An 18,666-nucleotide genomic window follows, 5' to 3' on the forward strand; every position below is an offset into this window, starting at 1 on the left:
ATCCTCCATACCAGTGCATGTAATAACTGGTGCCTCCCATTCTCCCACATTATCATTTCTTCAAAATACTCTCTACATCTTCCTTTCACTTCCTCCTTTTGATTCAGTTGCTACCCTTCCTTACTTCTTACATTAATATTAACACTCTTTCATCCACCCCTTTCCTTTTTCACCTTCCAGTAGTTTCTTATTTTCCCTAAACTTTTTATTTTTGATTATTTTTGCACAAATTTGGTGCCATATTGATATGCAGCACCTTGTATATATATGTTTTTGCATGTTTATATTATATGTTTCAAAGAATAATTTCTTCCTGTTTTATTCTTATAGATTGACATTGTGTTTGAGGAGTGGGATGAGGGTTTCATATCTGCTGTAAACAGCTTCATGGCTTCAACAAAAAGGCCAATTATATTAACAGTGAGTCACCCATCACCTAGTGTCCTGTCTAGAATAAAGGGGAATTATGAGAAGATTGATTTTGTACCACCACCGGAAGATCTTACAGGTATTTATTATATTTATTGGAGTATTTTATCCCTTGGGATAGGGGAGAAAGAATACTTCCCACGCATTCCTCACGTGTCGTAGAAGGCGACTAAAGGGGACGGGAGCAAGGAGCTAGAAACCCTCCCCTCCTATTTTAACTTTCTGTTTCTCTAAAAGGGAAAGCAGAAGAAGGAGTCACACGGGGAGTGCTCATCCTCCTCGAAGGCTCAGATGTGTAAATGTGTGTGGATGTAACCAGGGTGAGAAAAAAGGAGAGATAGGTAGTATCGGAAAAGAACGTGGATGTTGTAGCTCTGAGTGAAATGAAGCTCAAGGGTGAAGGGGAAGAGTGGTTTGGGAATGTCTTGGGAGTAAAGTCAGGGGTTGGTGAGAAGACAAGAGCGAGGGAAGGAGTAGCACTACTCGTGAAATGGGGCTAGTGGGAGTATGTGATTGAGTGTAAGAAAGTAAACTCTAGAGATGGGTAAAACTGAAAGTGGATGGAGAGAGATGGGTGTTTATTGGTGCATATGCACCTGGGCATGAGAAGAAAGATCATGAGAGGCAAGTGTTTTGGGAGCAGCTGAGTGAGTGTGATAGTAGTTTTGATGCACGAGACCGGGTTATAGTGATGGGTGATTTGAATGCAAAGGCGAGTAATGTGGCAGTTCAGGGAATAATTGGTGTACATGGTGTGTTCAGTATTGTGAATGGAAATGGTAAAGAGCTTGTAGATTTGTGTGCTGAAAAAGGACTGATGATTGGGAATACCTAGTTTAAAAGGAGAGATATACATAAGTATACGTATGTAAGTAGGAGAGATGGCCAGAGGGCGTTATTGGATTATGTGTTAATTGATAGGCGCGCGAAAGAGACTTTTGGATGTTACTGTGCTAAGAGGTGCAACTGGAGGGATGTCTAATCATTACCTTGTGGAGACGAAGATGAAGATTAGAGGTTTTCAGAAAAGAAGAGAGAATGTTGGGGTGAAGAGAGTGGTGAGAGTAAATGAGCTTGGGAAGGAGACTTGTGTGAGGAAGTACCAGGAGAGACTGAGTGCAGAATGGAAGAAGGCAAGGGCAAAGGACGTAAGGGGAGTGGGGGAGGAATGGGATGTATTTAGGGAAGCAGTAATGGCTTGCGCAAAAGATGCTTGTGGCATGAGACGCATGGGAGGTGGGAAGATTAGAAAGGGTAGTGAGTGGTGGGATGAAGAAGTAAGAGTGTTAGTGAAAGAGAAGAGAGGCATTTGGACAAGTTTTGCAGAGAAAAAATGCAAATGACTGGGAGATGTATAAAAGGAGGCAGGAGGTCAAGAGAAAAGTGCAAGAGATGAAAAAGAGGGCAAATGAGAGTTGGGGTGAGAGTACCAAGACTGAGTGCAGAATGGAAGAAGGCAAGGGCAAAGGACGTAAGGGGAGTGGGGGAGGAATGGGATGTATTTAGGGAAGCAGTAATGGCTTGCGCAAAAGATGCTTGTGGCATGAGACGCATGGGAGGTGGGAAGATTAGAAAGGGTAGTGAGTGGTGGGATGAAGAAGTAAGAGTGTTAGTGAAAGAGAAGAGAGGCATTTGGACAAGTTTTGCAGAGAAAAAATGCAAATGACTGGGAGATGTATAAAAGGAGGCAGGAGGTCAAGAGAAAAGTGCAAGAGATGAAAAAGAGGGCAAATGAGAGTTGGGGTGAGAGTACCATTGAATTTTAGGGAGAATAAAAATATGTTTTGGAAGGAGGTAAATAAAGTGCGTTAGACGAGAACAAATGGGAACATCAGTGAAAGGGGCTAATGGTGAGGTGATAACAAGTAGTGGTAATGTGAGAAGATGGAGTGACTATTTTGAAGGTTTGTTGAATGTTAGATGATATAGTGGCAGATATAGGGTGTTTTGGTCAAGGTGGTGTGTGAAGTAAGAGGGTTAGGTAGAATGATTTGGTAAACAGAAAAGAGGTAGTAAAAGCTTTGCGGATGATGAAAGCCAGCAAGGCAGCGGGTTTGGATGGTATTGCAGTGGAATTTGTTAAAAAAGGGGGTGACTGTGTTGTTGACTTATTCATAAGGATACTTGATGTATGTATGACTCATGGTGAGGTGCCTGAGAATTGGCGGAATGCATGCATAATGCCATTGTACAGAGGCAAAGGGGATAAAGGTGAGTGCTCAAATTACAGAGGTATAAGTTTGTTGAGTATTCCTGGTAAATTATATGGGAGTGTATTGATTGAGAGGGTGAAGGCATGTACAGAGCATCAGATTGGGGAAGAACAGTGTGGTTTCAGAAGTGATAGAGGGTGTGTGGATCAGGTGTTTGCTTTGAAGAATGTATGAGAAATACTTAGAAAAGCAAAAGGATTTGTATGTAGCATTTATGGATCTGAGAAGGCATATGATCAAGTTGATAAAGATGCTCTGTGGAAGGTATCAAGAATATATGGTGTGAGAGGCAAGTTGTTAGAAGCAGTGAAAAGTTTTTGTTGAGGATGTAAGGCATGTGTACGAGTAGGAAGAGAGGAAAGTGATTGGTTCTCAGTGAATGTCGGTTTGCAGCAGGGGTGTGTGATGTCTCCATGGTTGTTTAATTTGTTTATGGATGGGGTTGTTAGGGAAGTGAATGCAAGAGTTTTGGAGAGAGGGGCAAGTATGCAGTCTGTTGTTGATGAGAGAGCTTGAGAAGTGAGTCAGTTGTTGTTCGCTGTTGATATAGCGCTGGTGGTTGATTCGGGTGAGAAACTGCCGAAGCTCGTGACTGAGTTTGGTAAAGTGTGTGAAAGAAGAAAGCTGAGAGTAAATGTGAATAAGAGCAAAGTTATTAGGTATAGTAGTTTTGAGGGACAAGTCAATTGGGAGGTAAGTTTGAATGGAGAAAAACTGGAGGAAGTAAAGTGTTTTAGATATCTGGGAGTGGATTTGGCAGCAGATGGAACCATGGAAGCGGAAGTGAGTCACAGAATGGGGGAGGGGGCGAAAGTTCTGGGAGCATTGAAAAATGTGTGGAAGGCGAGAACATTATCTCGGAGAGCAAAAATGGGTATGTTTGAAGGAATAGTGGTTCCAACAATGTTATATGATTGTGTGGCATGGGCTATAGAGTTAGTTGTGCAGAGAAGGGTGGATGTGCTGGAAATGAGATGTTTGAGGACAATATGTGGTGTAAGGCAGTTTGATCAAGTAAGTAATAATAGGGTAAGAGAGATGCGTGGTGATAAAAAGAGTGTGGTTGAGAGAGCAGAAGAGGGTGTTTTGAAATGGTTTGGTCACATGGAGAGAATGAGTGAGGAAAGATTGACAAAGAGGGTATATGTGTCAGAGGTGGAGGGAACGAGGAGAAGTGGGAGACCAAATTGGAGGTGGAAAGATTGTATACGTTGAAATGTATAGGTATGTATATGTGCATGTGTGGACGTGTATGTATACACATGTGTATGTGGGTGGGTTGGGCCATTCTTTCGTCTGTTTCCTTGTGCTACCTCGCTAATGCGGGAGACAGCGACAAAGTATAATGGTTATAATATATGATAATGATTTTAGTAAGTGCTGTTGATCTGTCATAAGTGAATTTTAGCTTCAAAGTAACCTCATGAGTCTGTTGAAAAAAGTGTGAGAGCACATTTCTTGTGCTGGAGAACTTGAAGTAGTCACAGGAACCTTTGATTGCATGAGAAGTATTTGATATGGGAGAAAGGAGAGGCAGTTTGGGATTTGTTAGAACTGAGAATGTATCAGAGAATAACAGTAGATTAAATGTCTGAAAAATCAACTTGGGATGAGACAAGAGTTCTTTATTACACCTTATTTGTGTGAAGAATATATATGATTAGATGGTGAGAACTTTTAACCCTCATTATACTAAGATATGTGACTAAAATTTTATGGAAAAGAATAGAAACTGAGCATATTGCTGTATGTAGGTGGAACATGATAGAAAAATTTACAAAAATGCTCAAGGATTAAAGTGAGGTAAGGTAAGGCAGGAATTCAAAAATTTATAAATAGATAGCATGTTTGTGGCATTTAACCCTTTCAGGATGGTTCCCACAACAGTAAGGACAAATCCTGCTGCAGTTAATTGCCCGATTTTCCTGCCTGCATTTGAAGGATCCTGCTTCCCTTATTAACTTTACAGGTGTATAAATTTCAGTTGTTACTCAGAACTGTAACTAGTTTGTAGGAAAATCACCAAGGCTCAGTCTGTGTATCTGTCTATATATCTGATGCCTGTTCAATTACTAGAGATAACTGAGATAAGTAGATACTATATTCTTCCCATACCTGAGCCCCCACCTTATTTCATGGTGTAAGGTGCAAGATTAGATAAATAGTCAACTGTGTTATTCACACATGTCAGGATACCATGAAGAGTGATTCTGATTACAGTATAATGTTAGAAAAAAACTGAATCTCTAAGCACAGGGAATTAAGATCAGAGGGATGATCATGTCAGGGGTCATTAGGTACATGATCTGGATTTAATGGTGGCAGCATGAAAAGATCTGAAGTTTTTAGTGGCATGCCAGGGTTTGAATTACTTGTGAATAGTTGTAAATATTTCACTCCACTATCAGTAGAAGATAACCTTTAGAGTGTGGGGTGAAAATGGAAATGATGAATTCAAGTTATGGGAGGGCAGAGAAAGAGAGTAGTATGGACAGGAACGAGTGAAAATTAACGGGGAAGAGGGAAAGAAGGATGTGCTATTGTGCTATCATCAGGAGTGTGGAAGGGTGTTACAGAGCATGAATGGAATGGCTCAAGAATAGCGTGGGTGAAAGAAAAAATTAGAATTGTGAAGTATGTATGGGTATGTATATATGCATCTTTGAATATGAAGACTGTATGAGGTAAGGATGAAATTAAATGTTTCTGGAGATATTTCAATGACTGTATGAACGGTTTTGAGAGTAAGAGAAATGTGGTTGTGTTGGGTGATGATAAAATTGGTAAGATAGCTGGTAAATGGGAAGTGCTTGAAGTAAATGAGAATGGAAGTTATCTTGTGGATGTTTGTGCTAAGAGGGGTTTATTCCTTGCAAACACCTTTTTTCAGCATAATAAGATCCACAGGTTTACATGAAAGTGATTGGTTCTCAGTGAATGTAGGTTTGTGGCAGGGGTGTGTGATGTCTCCATGGTTGTTTAATTTGTTTATGGATGGGGTTGTTAGGGAGGTGAATGCAAGAGTTTTGAAAAGAGGGGCAAGTATGAAGTCTGTTGTGGATGAGAGAGCTTGGGAAATGAGTCAGTTGTTGTTTGCTGATGATACAGCGCTGGTGGCTGATTCATGTGAGAAACTGCAGAAGCTGGTGACTGAGTTTGGTAAAGTGTGTGAAAGAAGAAAGTTAAGAGTAAATGTGAATAAGAGCAAGGTTATTAGGTACAGTAGGGTTGAGGGTCAAGTCAATTGGGAGGTAAGTTTGAATGGAGAAAAACTGGAGGAAGTAAAGTGTTTTAGATAGCTGGGAGTGGATCTGGCAGCGGATGGAACCATGGAAGCGGAAGTGAATCATAGGGTGGGGGAGGGGGCGAAAATCCTGGGAGCCTTGAAGAATGTGTGGAAGTTGAGAACATTATCTCGGAAAGCAAAAATGGGTATGTTTGAAGGAATAGTGGTTCCAACAATGTTGTATGGTTGCGAGGTGTGGGCTGTGGATAGAGTTGTGCGCAGGAGGGTGGATGTGCTGGAAATGAGATGTTTGAGGACAATGTGTGGTGTGAGGTGGTTTGATCGAGTAAGTAATGTAAGGGTAAGAGAGATGTGTGGAAGCAGAGCAGAAGAGGGTGTTTTGAAATGGTTTGGGCACATGGAGAGAATGGGTGAGGAAAGATTGACCAAGAGGATATATGTGTCGGAGGTGGAGGGAACGAGGAGAAGTGGGAGACCAAATTGGAGGTGGAAAGATGGAGTGAAAAAGATTTTGTGTGATCGGGGCCTGAACATGCAGGAGGGTGAAAGGAGGGCAAGGAATAGAGTGAATTGGATCGATGTGGTATACCGGGGTTGACGTGCTGTCAGTGGATTGAATCAGGGCATGTGAAGCGTCTGGGGTAAACCATGGAAAGTTGTGTGGGGCTTGGATGTGGAAAGGGAACTGTGGTTTCGGGCATTATTGCATGACAGCTAGAGACTGAGTGTGAACGAATGGGGCTTTTGTTGTCTTTTCCTAGTGCTACCTCGCGCACATGAGGGGGGGAGGGGGATGGTATTCAATGTGTGGCGAGGTGGCGATGGGAATGAATAGGGGCAGACAGTGTGAATTGTGTGCATGGGTATATATGTATGTGTCTGTGTGTGTATATATATGTGTACATTGAGATGTATAGGTATGTATCTTTGCGTGTGTAGACGTGTATGTATATACATTGTGTATGAGGGTGGGTTGGGCCATTTCTTTCGTCTGTTTCCTTGCGCTACCTCGCAAACGCGGGAGACAGCAACAAAGCAAAATAAATAAATAATAAGGTTTACACGAACGAGGAATGATGCAAGGGAAGATCAAACGGCTTTGATTGACTGACTGTGTGGCAGTGAATGAAAGTTTGATTGACTATGTGGCAGTGAATGAAAGTTTGATTGACTATGTGGCAGTGAATGAAAGATTGAGAAAGGCCATGCTAGATACTAGTTGTAAAAGGATTCTTTGAAGACTGACCATTTTGCAGTTCTTGTGGGATGTGGATCAGGGAGAAGTGGAGGTATTGTGTAAGGAAGAATGGAAAGGTTATGTTGGCAAGCGAGAAGATGAATAAGAAAATGCTAGGAAGAATATGAAAGGAAGGTAAATGAATGCTTAGATGGAAGTACAATAAATGTAAGGATGCAGTCATGTATGAATTAGATGTTTTAAATGTTTAGAGAAATACTATGAAAGGTTGTAGAACTAGTAGTTGGATACAAAGTCGTGATATGTAGGAATAAAAGGGGCAATGCATGGTGAATGGAAGAGATTAGAAATAATATGGAAAAGAAGAAAAAGGCATATGATAAATTGCTTGATGGGAATATACCAGTGGAAGTTCAGAAAAGGAGGGAAGAATATGAAATATGTAAGTCTAGTGTTAAGAAGCTGACAGAGGAAAGCAACCTAAGAGTAGATGAAAATTTTGGAAGAGAGTTGAATGAAAAGTTTTCGGATAATAATCTATACTGGAAGGAGGTGAAAAAGGAGAGGTGGATGTAAGAGTGGAAATACTAATGTGAGAAGTGAGGAAAGGGAGTTGCTGAATCAAAAGGAGGAAATGAAAGGAAGATGGAAATAGTATTTTGAAGAGCTGATTAATGTGGGGAAAAGGGTAGGCAACAGTTGTTACATGCATGGATATGAAGGATGAAAGGAAGAGGATACAAATGAAAGAGCTTATAGCAAAGAGGGAGATATGAAGGGCAGTCATAAGGCTTGAGGTTGGAAAGGCACTTAGGGTGGATGGGATTATGGCTGAAATGCTGAAGTATGGAAGAGAAAGTGTGGTAGAGTGAATGCATCTGATATGTAATTTAACATTGAAACAGGTTGTGCCAGATGATTGGGTGAAAGCTATTATTGTTCCTTTATTCAAAGGAAAAGGTGCAGTTATAAGGGAATAAATCTGTTCAGTATACCAGGAAAAGTGTATGCAAGAATATTAATTGATAGAGCGATGGAAGTGACTGAATGCAGAAAAAGTGAAGAGCACTGGGGTTTTAGGAAAGGTAGGGGATGTGAGGATCAGATTTTTGTAGCAAAGATGACTGTGGAAAAGTATTTAGCAAAAGGTAAGAAGTTGTAAGCAGCTTTTATGAATCTAGAGAAAGTGTACAGAGTCGAATGGGGAAAAGTATTTAGCAAAAGGTAAGAAGTTGTAAGCAGCTTTTATGAATCTAGAGAAAGTGTACAGAGTCGAATGGAATGCTTTATGGGATGTGTTAAGGATATATGAGGTAAGGTGACAACTGGTGTATGGTATGAAAGCCTTCTATTGATGAGCAAATGCATGTGTAATAGTGAATGGAGAGTTGAATGAGATTCGGTACATATGTGGGCTTGTGGTAGGGCTCTGTGATGGCACCATGGCTTTTTGATATATATATGGATGGAGTGATAAGACACACAAAAGCAAAACTTTGGATGGAGTGATGGAGTGTGGCAGTGAGATATGGTGGCTAGTGGCAAGCCATTTTTCAGATGATACAGTGATGTTTACTGAGAGTGAAGAGGAGTTGCAGAAGGTTGTAATGATGGTTTTATGATGAGTTTATGTGTAGGCAATTGAGGGGAAATGCAAGTAAAAGTAAAGTAAAGGTGTTTGAAAGGAAACAGAGTGAAAGTATATATTTTGTAAAACCATATAGAGTGAAAGAAGGAAGTGTAGTAAATTGTGCTTTGGATATTGGGGGTAGAAAGACTGGAAGAGGTGAGAATTTAAGTATTTAGGGGCTGTCTTGGGCAAGTTTGGTGATATGGAAGTGTCATTTGGTTCCCTAATAGAATATTGAAGGGTAGAGGTGTAAGTATGGAAGTGAAGAGAGGATTAAGGGACAGCATAGTCCTCCTAACCCCAACCTCTGCAGCCAAAACATGGATGTGGAATGAGTCACAGAAGTCAAGAATCCAGGCTATGGAAATGTTCTTTGAGATGAGCATGAAGTGTGACTGGATGGAATGAAAAAAAAATGAAGGGGCATATGAGATGTGGCATGGCAGGGAATGCAAAGGGAATGAATTGTGGAGAGGTAATGTAGGTGAAATGTAATACTTTGAGGTGGTTTAGGCATGTGGAAAGAATACAAGACTGGGTGTTTACAAGAAGTGTGTATGATAATACAGTTGAAGGGATTGGTGTTAGAGGAAACCACCTGTTGGGCAAATAGAGTAGAAGAATGCTGGAGGGAGAGAAATGTTGGAAGAATTCATGGAATGGTGTATGCATGGGAGACATGTAAGGACAGGGATAAGTGAAAAAGTGAGCAAAATTAAGGAAGACACTTGCACCTCCTCTGAGAGACACCTTACTAGGCTATTGTCTGTAGGTGTAAAGAAGTACTGGAAATGCCATCTATTAAGAGAAATATATCTATATATCTCTCTACATCTCTGATGCCCATTACCTTCTGGAACTCCCCTCAAGGGATGGCCACAGTAGGCCACCTCTTGATGGGAGTTCCCAGAGGGAATGGGCATCACAGACTGGATAGATAGATACTTATTTTCATCTATAGATGATAGCATGGTGAGGTCATCTCTTAGAGGAGGTGTAAGTGTCTTCCTTAATTCTGCTCACTTTTTCACTTCTCCCCCCCCCCCCCCCCCCCCCCCCCCCCCCCCAGTATGCTGTGTGATGGTGAAGCAGACATGCAAATGAAGATAATTGCTCATCAAATAAGCAGAAAAGCTCCAGCTTTAGTTTCCACCTGATGAAATCAAAGTACAGTGTCTCAGTGGGGAGGGGCAAGCACTTGGTTTATTTTCGCCTTTCCATTTTTTTTTCCCTCATTATGCCAAATAATGATGAATATGACTAATGATTATACATATACACAATAAAGATAACACATCAAGATTCTACAAGCTCTGATGCAGATGGTTCAGCTGATGGTAAGAGGTGGACCACAGTAAAGTTATCTCTACCCCTTACTGAGCCAGCCTAACCATTTTCCTTTCCAGATAATAACACTCTCAATTATATGAATAATAAACATCAGAAAATGTAGCAGTATTTCAACAGTTTTCATGGTATGGTAGTAAACTAGTTAGCATGATTGTTGAGACAAGCAGTATGTAATGGGAGCATCATGTGATTATAAGATATATTTATTTGATATAATTAATCGCTGTTTGCCGCATCAGAGAGGTACCATCAAGAAACACAAAGAATGATCCATCCACTCATATACACATATATGTACATAAATGCCTATACATACACATATGAATACATATACTTATCAACATTTATTTTTTTATTAATTTTGCTTTGTCGCTGTCTCCCGCATTAGCAAGGTAGTGCAAGGAAACAGACGAAAGAATGGCCCAACCCACCCACATACACATGTATAAACATACACGTCTACAAACGCAAATATACATTCCTATACATCTCAACGTATACATATATATACACACACAGACATATACATATATACGCATGTACATAATTCGTACTGGCTGCCTTTATTCATCCCATCGCCACCCCGCCACACATGAAATAAAAACCCCCTCCCCCCCTCATGTGTGCGAGGTAGCACTAGGAAAAGACAATAGAGGCCACATTCGTTACACTCAGTCTCTAGCTGTCATGTAATAATGCACCAAAATCACAGCTCCCTTTCCACATCCAGGCCCCAAAGAACATTCCATGGTTTACCCCAGACGCTTCACATGCCCTGGTTCAATCCACTGACAGCACGTCGACCCCGGTATACCACATCGTTCCAATTCACTCTATTCCTTGCACGCCTTTCACCCTCCTGTATGTTCAGGCCCCGATCACTCAAAATCTTTTTCACTCCATCTCTCCACCTCCAGTTTGATCTCCCACTTCTCCTCATTCCCTCCACCTCTGACACATATATCCTCTTGGTCAATCTTTCCTCACTCATTCTCTCCATGTGACCAAACCATTTCAAAACACCCTCTTCTGCTATCTCAACCACACTCTTTATTACCACACATCTCCCTTACCCTATTATTACTTACTTGATCAAACCACCTCACACCGCATATTGTCCTTAAACATCTCATTTCCAACACCTCCATCCTCCTCCGCACAACTTTATCTATAGCCCACACCTCGCAACCATATAACATTGTTGGAACCACTATTCCTTCAAACATACCCATTTAATGTTCTCGACTTCCACACATTCTTCAATGCTCCCAGAACTTTCGCCCCTTCCCTTACCCTATGATTCACCTCTACTTCCATGGTTCCATCCGCTGCCAAATCCACTCTCAGGTATCTAAAACACCTCACTTCCTCCAGTTTTTCTCCATTCAAACTTACCTCCCAATTGACTTGTCCCTCAACCCTACTGTACCTAATAACCTTGCTCTTATTCACATTTACTCTCAGCTTTCTTCTTTCACACACTTTACCAAACACAGTCACCAGCTTCTGCAGTTTCTCACATGAATCAGCCACCAGCATTGTGCAAACAACAACTGACTCACTTCCCAAGCTCTCTCATCCACAACAGACTGCATACTTGCCCCTCTTTCCAAAACTCTTGCATTCACCTCCGTAACAACCCCATCCATAAACAAATTGAACAACCATGGAGACATCACACACCCCTGCTGCAAACCTACATTCACTGAGAACCAATCACTTTCCTCTCTTCCTACACGTACACATGCCTTACATCCTCGATGAAAACTTTTCACTGCTCTAACAACTTTCCTCCCACACCATATATTCTTAATACCTTCCATAGAGCATCTCTGTCAACTCTATCGTATGCCCTCTCCAGATCCATAAAATGCTACATACAAATCCATTTGCTTTTCTAAGTATTTCTCACATACATTCTTCAAAGCAAACACCTGATCCATACATCCTCTACCAGTTCTGAAACCACGCTGCTCTTCCCCAATCTGATGCTCTGTACATGCCTTCACCCTCTCAATCAATACCCTCGCATATAATTTCCCAGGAATACTCAACAAACTTATACCTCTGTAATTTGAGCACTCACTTCTATCCCCTTTGCCTTTGTACAATGGCAGTATGCAAGCATTCTGCCAATCCTGAGGCACCTCACCATGAGTCATACATACATTAAATAACCTTACCAACCAGTCAACAATACAGTCACCTCATTTTTTAATAGATTCCACTGCAGAACCATCCAAACCCGCTGCCTTGCTGGCTTTCGTCTCTGCAAAGCTTTTACTACCTCTTCTCTGTTTACCAAATCATTCTCTCTAACCCTCTCACTTTGCACACCACCTCGACCAAAACACCTTATATCTGCCACCCTATCATCAAACACATTCAATAAACCTTCAAAATACTCACTTCATCTCCTTCTCACATCACCACTACTTGTTATCACCTCACCATTAGCCCCCTTCACTAAAGTTCCCATTGATTTCCTTGTCTTACACACATTATTTACCTCCTTCCAAAACATCTTTTTATTCTCCCTAAAATTTAATGATACTCTCTCACCCGAACTCTCATTTGCCCTCTTTTTCACCTCTTGCACCTTTATCTTGACCTCCTGCCTCTTTCTTTTATACATCTTCCACTGATTTGTATTACTTCCCTGCAAAAATTGTTCAAATGCCTCTCTCTTTTCTTTCACTAAACAATCCTACTTCTTCATCCCACCACTCACTACCCTTTCTAATCTACCCACCTCCCACGCTTCTCATGCCACAAGCATCTCTTGCACAGGCCATCACTGCTTCCCTGAATACATCTCATTCCTCCCCCATTTCCCTTACGTCCTTTGTTCTCACCTTTTTCCATTCTGCACTCATCCTCTCCTGGTACTTCCTCACACAAGTCTCCTTCCCAAGCTCACTTACTCTCACCACTCTCTTCACCCCAACAGTCTCTCTTCTTTTCTGAAAACCTCTACAACTCTTCACCTTCACCTCCATCCCTCCAGTTGCACCTCTCAGCACATTAACATCCAAAAGTCTCTCTTTCACACGCCTATCAATTAACAGGTAATCCAATAACACTCTCTGGCCATCTCTCCTACTTACATATGTATACTTATGTATATCTCTCTTTTTAAACCAGGTATTCCCTATTACCAGTCCTTTTGCAGCACATAAATCTACAAGCTCTCTACCATTTCCATTTACAACACCGAACACCCCTTGTACACCAATTATTCCCTCACCTGCCACATTACTCACCTTTGCATTCAAATCACCTATCACTATAACCCAGTCTCGTGCATCAAAACTACTAACATACTCACTCAGATGCTCCCAAAACACTTGCCTCTCAGTGATCTTCCTTCTCATGCCCAGGTGCATATGCACCAATCATCACCCATCTCTCTCCATCCACTTTCAGTTTTACCCATATCAATCTAGAGTTTACTTTCCTACACTCTATCACATACTCCCACCACTCCTGTTTCAGGAGACATATACGTATATTCACATGTACATATTCGTACTTGCTTGCTTTCATCCATTCCTGTCACTACCCCACCACACAGGAAATAGCATCCCCCCATTTAGCGAGGTAACACAAGGAAAAGAAAAAAGGTGACATTCGTTCACTCTCATTCTCTAGCTGACACTGTTTAATGCACTGAAACCATAGCTCCCTATCCACTTCCAGACCCCACAGACCTTTCCATGGTTTACCCCAGACACTCCACATACCCTGGTTCATTCCATTGACAGCATGTTAACCCTAGTATACCACATCATTCCAATTCACTCTATTCCTTGCACGCCTTTCACCCTCCTGTATGTTCAGGCCCCGATCGCTCAAAATCTTTTTCACTCCATCCTTCCACTTCCAATTTGATCTCCCGTTTCTCCTTCTTCCTTCCACCTCTGACACATGTATTCTCTTTGTCAATCTTTCCTTACTCATTTTCTCCATATATCTAAACCCTTTCAACTCAGCCTCTTCTGCTCTCTCAACCACACTCTTTTTATTACCACACATCTCTCTTACCTTTTCATTACTTAATCAGACCACCTCACACCACATATTGTCCTCAAACACTTCATTTCCAGCACATCGACCCTCTTCCATACAACCCTATCCATAGAGTTTGCTTCGCAACCATGTATCATTGTTGGAACTATACCCATTTTTGCTCTCCGAGATAACATTCTCTCCTTCCACACATTCTTCATCGCTCCCAGAACCTTCGCCTCCTCCCCCACCCTGTGACTCTTTCCCACTTCCATGGTTGCTTTCTCTGCTAAGTCCACTCCCAGGTATTTAAAACACTTCATTTCCTCCAATTTTTCTCCATCCAAAGTTACATCCCAATTAACTTGTCCCTCAGCCCACTGAACCCAATAACCTTGCTCTTATTCACATTAACTCCCATCTTCCTCCTTTCACACACTTTTCTAAACTCAGTCACCAACCTCTGCAGTTTCTCCTGAATCAGCCACCAGAGCTGTACCATCAGTGAACAACAACTGACTCACTTCTCAGGCCCTCTCATTCCCAACAGACCGCACAACCATGGGGATATCATACACCCTTGTCACAAACTGATATTCGCTGGGAACCAGTCACTATCCTCTCTTCCTACTCGTACACATTCCTTACATCCTTGGTAAAAACTTTTCACTGCTTCTAACATCTTCCCTCCCACACCATAGACACTGAAAACCTTCCACAAAGGATCTCTATCAACCTTATCATATGCCTTCTCCAGGTACATAAATGTTTCATACAAATTCATTTGTTTTTCTAATTATTTCTCACATGCATTCTTCAAAGCAAACCAGTGATCCACACATCCTCTTCCACTTCTAAAACACCACAGCTCTTCCTCAGCCTGATGCTTTGTACATGTCTTTACCCTCTCAGTCAATACCCTCCCATGTAATTCCCCAAGAATACTCTACAACTGTATGCCTCTCTAGTTTGAACACACCTTTCTCCCCTTTGCCTTTGTACAATGGCAATATGCATGCATTCTGCCAATCCTCAGGCATTTCAAAATGATCCATACACACCTTGAATATCCTTACCAACCAATCAACATCACAGTCACCCCCTTTTTTAATGAATTCTACTGCAGTACCATCCAAACCCGCCACCTTGCCAGCTTTTATCTTCCACAAAGCTTTCACTACCCCTTATCTCATTACTAGACCACCCTATATCTGCCACTCTATCATCAAACACATTCAACAAACCCTCAAAGTACTCACTTCATCACTACTTGTTATAACCCCCCCACTTGCCCCCTTCACCTGATGTTCCCATTTGTTCTCTTGTCTTACCCACATTATTTACCTCCTTCCAAAACATCTTTTTATTTTCCCTAAGATTCAGTGATACTCTCTCACCCCAACTCTCATTTGCCCTCTTTTTCAACCTTTCACCTTTCTCCTGACCTCCTGCCACATTCTTTTATACATCAATCATTTGCTCTACTTCCTTGCAAGTATATCCAAAAGCCTATCTCTTCTCTTTCACAAACAACCGTACTTCTTCATCCCTCCATTCACTTCCCTTTTTAATCTGCCCACCTCCCACCTTTCTCATGCCACATGCATCTTTTGCACAAGGCATCACTGCTTCCCTATATACATCCCATTCCTCCCCCACTTCCCTCACATCATTTGCTCTCACCTTTTGCCATTCTACATTCAATCTCTCTTGGTACTTACTTACACAAGTCTCCTTTCCGAGCTCACTTTCTTTCACCATTCTCTTCTCCCCAACATCCTCTCTTCTTCTCTGGAAACCTCAATAAATCTTCACCTTCACCTCCACAAGATGGAGATCAGACATCCTCCCAGCTGCCCCTTTCAGCATATTAGCATCCAAAAGTCTCTTTTACATGCCAGTCAATTAACACTTAATCCAGTAATGCCCTTTGACCATCTCTCCTTCTCACATATGTATACTTATGCATATCTCTCTTTTTAAACTAGGTATTCCCAGTCACCAGTCCTTTTTCAGCACAGAAATCCACAAGCTCTTCATCATTTCCTTTTACAACACTGAACACACCATGTACACCAATTATACCCTCAATTGCCACATTACTCACCTTCACATTTAAATTAACCATCACTATAACTTGGTCTCGTGCATCAGAGTTACTAACACTCAGCTGCTCCCAAAACACTTGGTTCTCATGATCTTTTTTCTCATGACCAGGTGCATAGGCACCAAAAATCACCCGTCTCTCTCCATCCACTTTCAGTTTTACCCATATCAATCTGAAGTTTACTTTCTTACACTCTGTCACATACTCCCACAACTCCTGCTTCAGGAGTATTGCTACTCCTTCCTTACCTCTTGTCTTTTCACCAACCCCTGACTTTACTCCTAAGACATTCCCAAACCACTCTTCCCCCTTCCCCTTTACCCTTGAGCTTCATATAAATCTAAGCCAAAAATCAAGGTTTCTTTCCTCAAACATATTACCTGTCTCTCCTCTCTTCTCATCTTGGTTACATTCACACACATTCAGACACCCCAGTATGAGCCTTCGAGGAGGATGAGCACTCCCCGCGTGACTCCTTCTTCTGTTTCCCCTTTTAGAAATTTAAATAAAAGGAGGGGGGTTTCCAGCCCCCCGCTGCCTTCTACAACACGCGGAGGATACGTAGGAAATATTCTTTCTGCCCTATACCCAGAGATAGGGGAGAATATTTATTTTTTATTATACTCATTTGGTTTTTCCTACATTAATGAAGTAGCACCAGGAAGCAGATGAAGAAAGACACATCCTCTCACATACACACACACACGCATATATTGGGATGTGAGTTTCAGTGGAGAAAAATTGAAGGAAATGAAGTGTTTCAGGTATCTGGGAGTCGACATAGCAGCAGTGAAACCATGGAAGTGTGAGTCATAGGGAAGGGGAGGGGATGAAGGTTCTGGGAGCAATGAAGAATGTGTGGAAAGAATGTTATAGCGGAGAGCAAAAAGGGGGTATGTTTGAAGGAATAGTAGTTCCAACAATATTATTTGGTTGCGAGGCATGGGCTATAGATAAGGTTGTACAGAGGATGGTGGTTATGTTGGAAATGAAATGTTTGAGGACAATGTGTGGTGTGAGGTGGTTTGATCGAGTAAGTAATGAAAGGGTAAGAGAAATGTGTTGTAATAAAAAGAGTGTGGTTGAGAGAACAGAAGAGGTTGTGTTGAAATGGTTTGGACATATGAAGAGAATGAGTGAGGAAAGGTTGATAGACAGTATATATGTGTCAGAGGTGCAGGGAACAAGAAGTGGGAGACCAAATTTGAGGTGGAAGGATGGAGTGAAAAAGATTTTGAGCGATCAGAGCCTGATCATGCAGGAGGGTGAAAGGCGTGCAAAGAATAGAATGAATTGGAACAATGTGGCATACCAGGGTCGATGTGCTGTCAGTGGACTGAATTAGGGTATATGAAGCGTCTGGGGTAAACCATGGAAAGGTCTGTGGTGCATGGATGTGGATAGGGAGGTGTGGTTTTGGTGCATTACACATGACAGCCAGAGACAGAGTGTGAAGATGTGTTTTTAGAGCAGTTAATTAAAAAACTACTAGAGATAAAAACAATCTTAATCTTGTCTGCACCAGTGACACTTACTTAATCAACTCCAGCGAAGTAGGTGAGAGTTTGTTAAATGGCTATCACAGTTTGATTAGATTAGAGATGAATTTAGACTGAAATAAATGACAAAATCTTGATCCCAGATTACAGGCAAGCATATTTTAAAAATGTTAGACATGAAGTTTGTTCTCACAGTAGAGGGAATGTGGACTAATTCTAAAAACACACTACTTGAGATTGAAAATAAACATATTGCACGAATTACGAAGAGAACTTGCAATATTTCAAAACCGTTACAGATGAATGGGAGAATAGAAGAACTGATTTGCTAAAAGAAGAAAACATTTAAGAAACTCATATCAATCGAAACTGATGAAAATGCTAGTTATGAATCAAAATCCAAAGAGAGTATAAGAAGGTCATAAGACAGAGTAAACACAGGGAAGAAGAATTTTCCTTGAAAGCTAAGAATAATCCTGAGGAATTGTTCAAATATATAAGATAAAGGAAGACAGTAAAAGAAGGAATTGGACCATCACAAGATGAATATGACACACTAACTGCTTACAACAAAGAAATGTCTACCATACTAAATTTTTCCTTTAAATTTGTATTTGGGAGACCAAATTGGAGGTGGAAAGATGGAGTGAAAAAGATTTTGTGTGATTGGGGCCTGAACATGCAGGAGGGTGAAAGGTGGACAAGGAATAGAGTGAATTGGATCGATGTGGTATACCAGGGTTGACGTGCTGTCAGTGGATTGAATCAGGGCATGTGAAGCGTCTAGGGTAAACCATGGAAAGTTGTGTGGGGCCTGGATGTGGAAAGGGAGCTGGTTTCGGGCATTATTGCATGACAGCCAGAGACTGAGTGTGAACGAATGGGGCCTTTGTTGTCTTTTCCTAGCGCTACCTCGCACACATGAGGGGGAGGGGGATGGTATTCCATGTGTGGTGAGGTGGCGATGGGAATGAATAAAGGCAGA

General features: G+C 41.5%; 1 protein-coding gene across 1 annotated transcript in view; it reads left to right on the plus strand.

The window, feature by feature from the left end:
- elg1 (enhanced level of genomic instability 1) overlaps nt 1–18,666 on the plus strand; it is a 310,678-nt gene that overhangs the window by 211,750 nt on the left and 80,262 nt on the right. The window contains 1 exon segment of the mRNA XM_071667249.1: nt 331–508. Within this exon segment, the coding sequence (XP_071523350.1) occupies nt 331–508 (178 nt within the window).

Source organism: Panulirus ornatus, chromosome 11 (genome assembly GCF_036320965.1).
Source record: "Panulirus ornatus isolate Po-2019 chromosome 11, ASM3632096v1, whole genome shotgun sequence".
Lineage (NCBI taxonomy): Eukaryota > Metazoa > Arthropoda > Malacostraca > Decapoda > Palinuridae > Panulirus > Panulirus ornatus.